Source organism: Rhagoletis pomonella, unplaced genomic scaffold, assembly GCF_013731165.1.
Source record: "Rhagoletis pomonella isolate Grant_MI unplaced genomic scaffold, Rhpom_1.0 Rhpom_scaffold_15099, whole genome shotgun sequence".
Lineage (NCBI taxonomy): Eukaryota > Metazoa > Arthropoda > Insecta > Diptera > Tephritidae > Rhagoletis > Rhagoletis pomonella.
Genome location: NW_023473622.1, coordinates 1 through 1,560, shown reverse-complemented (window position 1 = coordinate 1,560; position 1,560 = coordinate 1). Strand labels below are relative to the sequence as shown.

At 36.2% G+C, this 1,560-nt stretch overlaps 1 protein-coding gene across 1 annotated transcript; it reads left to right on the top strand.

Moving 5' to 3' along the window:
* The first annotated feature begins 494 nt into the window (after positions 1-494).
* Positions 495-986, top strand: LOC118757183. The gene is made up of 2 exons (XM_036491919.1): positions 495-696; positions 757-986. The coding sequence occupies exons 1-2, from the start codon at positions 546-548 to the stop codon at positions 984-986; spliced, it is 381 nt and encodes a 126-aa protein (XP_036347812.1). The 5' UTR covers positions 495-545.
* The last annotated feature ends 574 nt before the right edge of the window (positions 987-1,560 follow it).

Sequence of the window (1,560 nt, the reverse complement as noted above, 5' to 3'; positions counted from 1 at the left end):
ATGATATGTCGAGAAAAATTGAGAACTTAGAAGATGATGTTGTAATACGAAACGGAAAAGGGATTCAAGTTTCTTATCAAATGCATTGCACCATGATTGATTGATCTGTTGCCAATATTTTGACTGGCACTAATGCTTCCAGTAACTGTTTTATTTGCCATGCCAAACCGACCGAAATGAATGTTACTAATTTTACAAAAGTACCAATCGCTAATCATTACAAGTATGAGTTGTCTACACTGCATGCTTGGATTAGATGTTTTGAGCGTTTATTCCACATCGCATACCGTTTAACATTTAAATGCTGGCAAGTTCGCAAAGAAAACAAAGACGCCTTTTCTGCGAATAAAGTTAGGATTCAAAATGAGTTTAGGACAAGATTAGGCTTAATAGTGGACCAAGTAAAGACTGGATTTGGAACAACTAATGATGGCAACACAGCTCGCAAATTTTTTTCAAATGCAGAAGTGGCATCAGAAATTACGGGCATTAATAAAGAGCTAATTCAAAATTTTTCAATAATACTGCGATTAATATCGTGTGGAATGCGTATTAATATCGACGCGTTTAGAGAGCTCCTTATAAGGACAAGAACAATGTATTTGACTGAATACGAATGGTACTACATGCCTAGCAGCGTGCATAAAATATTGATGCATGGGTGTGAGGTTATTGAGTATTTCGATCTACCAATTGGTAAGAAAATCGATTTGTTGCTATTCGGCATTTTTTACTACTACGAATTTATTCCCACAGGCAATTTTTCAGAGGAAGCTCTGGAAGCTTTACATAAACACATACGTATCGTACGATATGATCACACACGTAAAACTGCTCGGGAGCATACAAACAGAGACTTGATGTCATACTTAATAATATCATCAGATCCTGAAGTAGTTTTTAAAAGGAGTGCTATCCCAAACAAAAATGCAGTTTATACAATGGACGAGCCGGAAGAGTATTTAGTCGATGCTGAAGAAACTTAAAAGTAATAAGTACCCTTCAGTCAACTCAATTAGTTTTATACTAATCAAATACTAGTCAGCCACACGGCCTCAACTAGTTCGAGTTCTGTAATTTTTCCATATAAGCAACTGGTATTTTTAACACGGCGATGTCCTACGAGATGGCAATTGTCCTCTTCTGCATCAGCACTATACCAGTTGGCATACTAGTCAGCCTCTGCATCAGCAATATATCAGTTGACATACTAGTCAATATATACATCAATATCATACCATTTAAGATACTAGTTCGTATATACGTCATGATCGTACCTGTTGGCATACTAGTCATTATATACATCAGAATCATAGCAGTTGACATACTACTCAGTCTATGCGCCAGAACATACTAGTCAGTATGCACGTCAAGATCCTACCACTTGTCATACTAGTCCACGAATTTGACATTCATTCCAGTTGGTATACTAGGGGATGGGATTTTTCTGATTAGTATGATTTCTAGTATAGATTACACTTTTTCTGACTAGTATGATTTCAACCCGAAATTCATGAATGAATTCATGTATGAATACACCACAAAATTCATGTATGAATA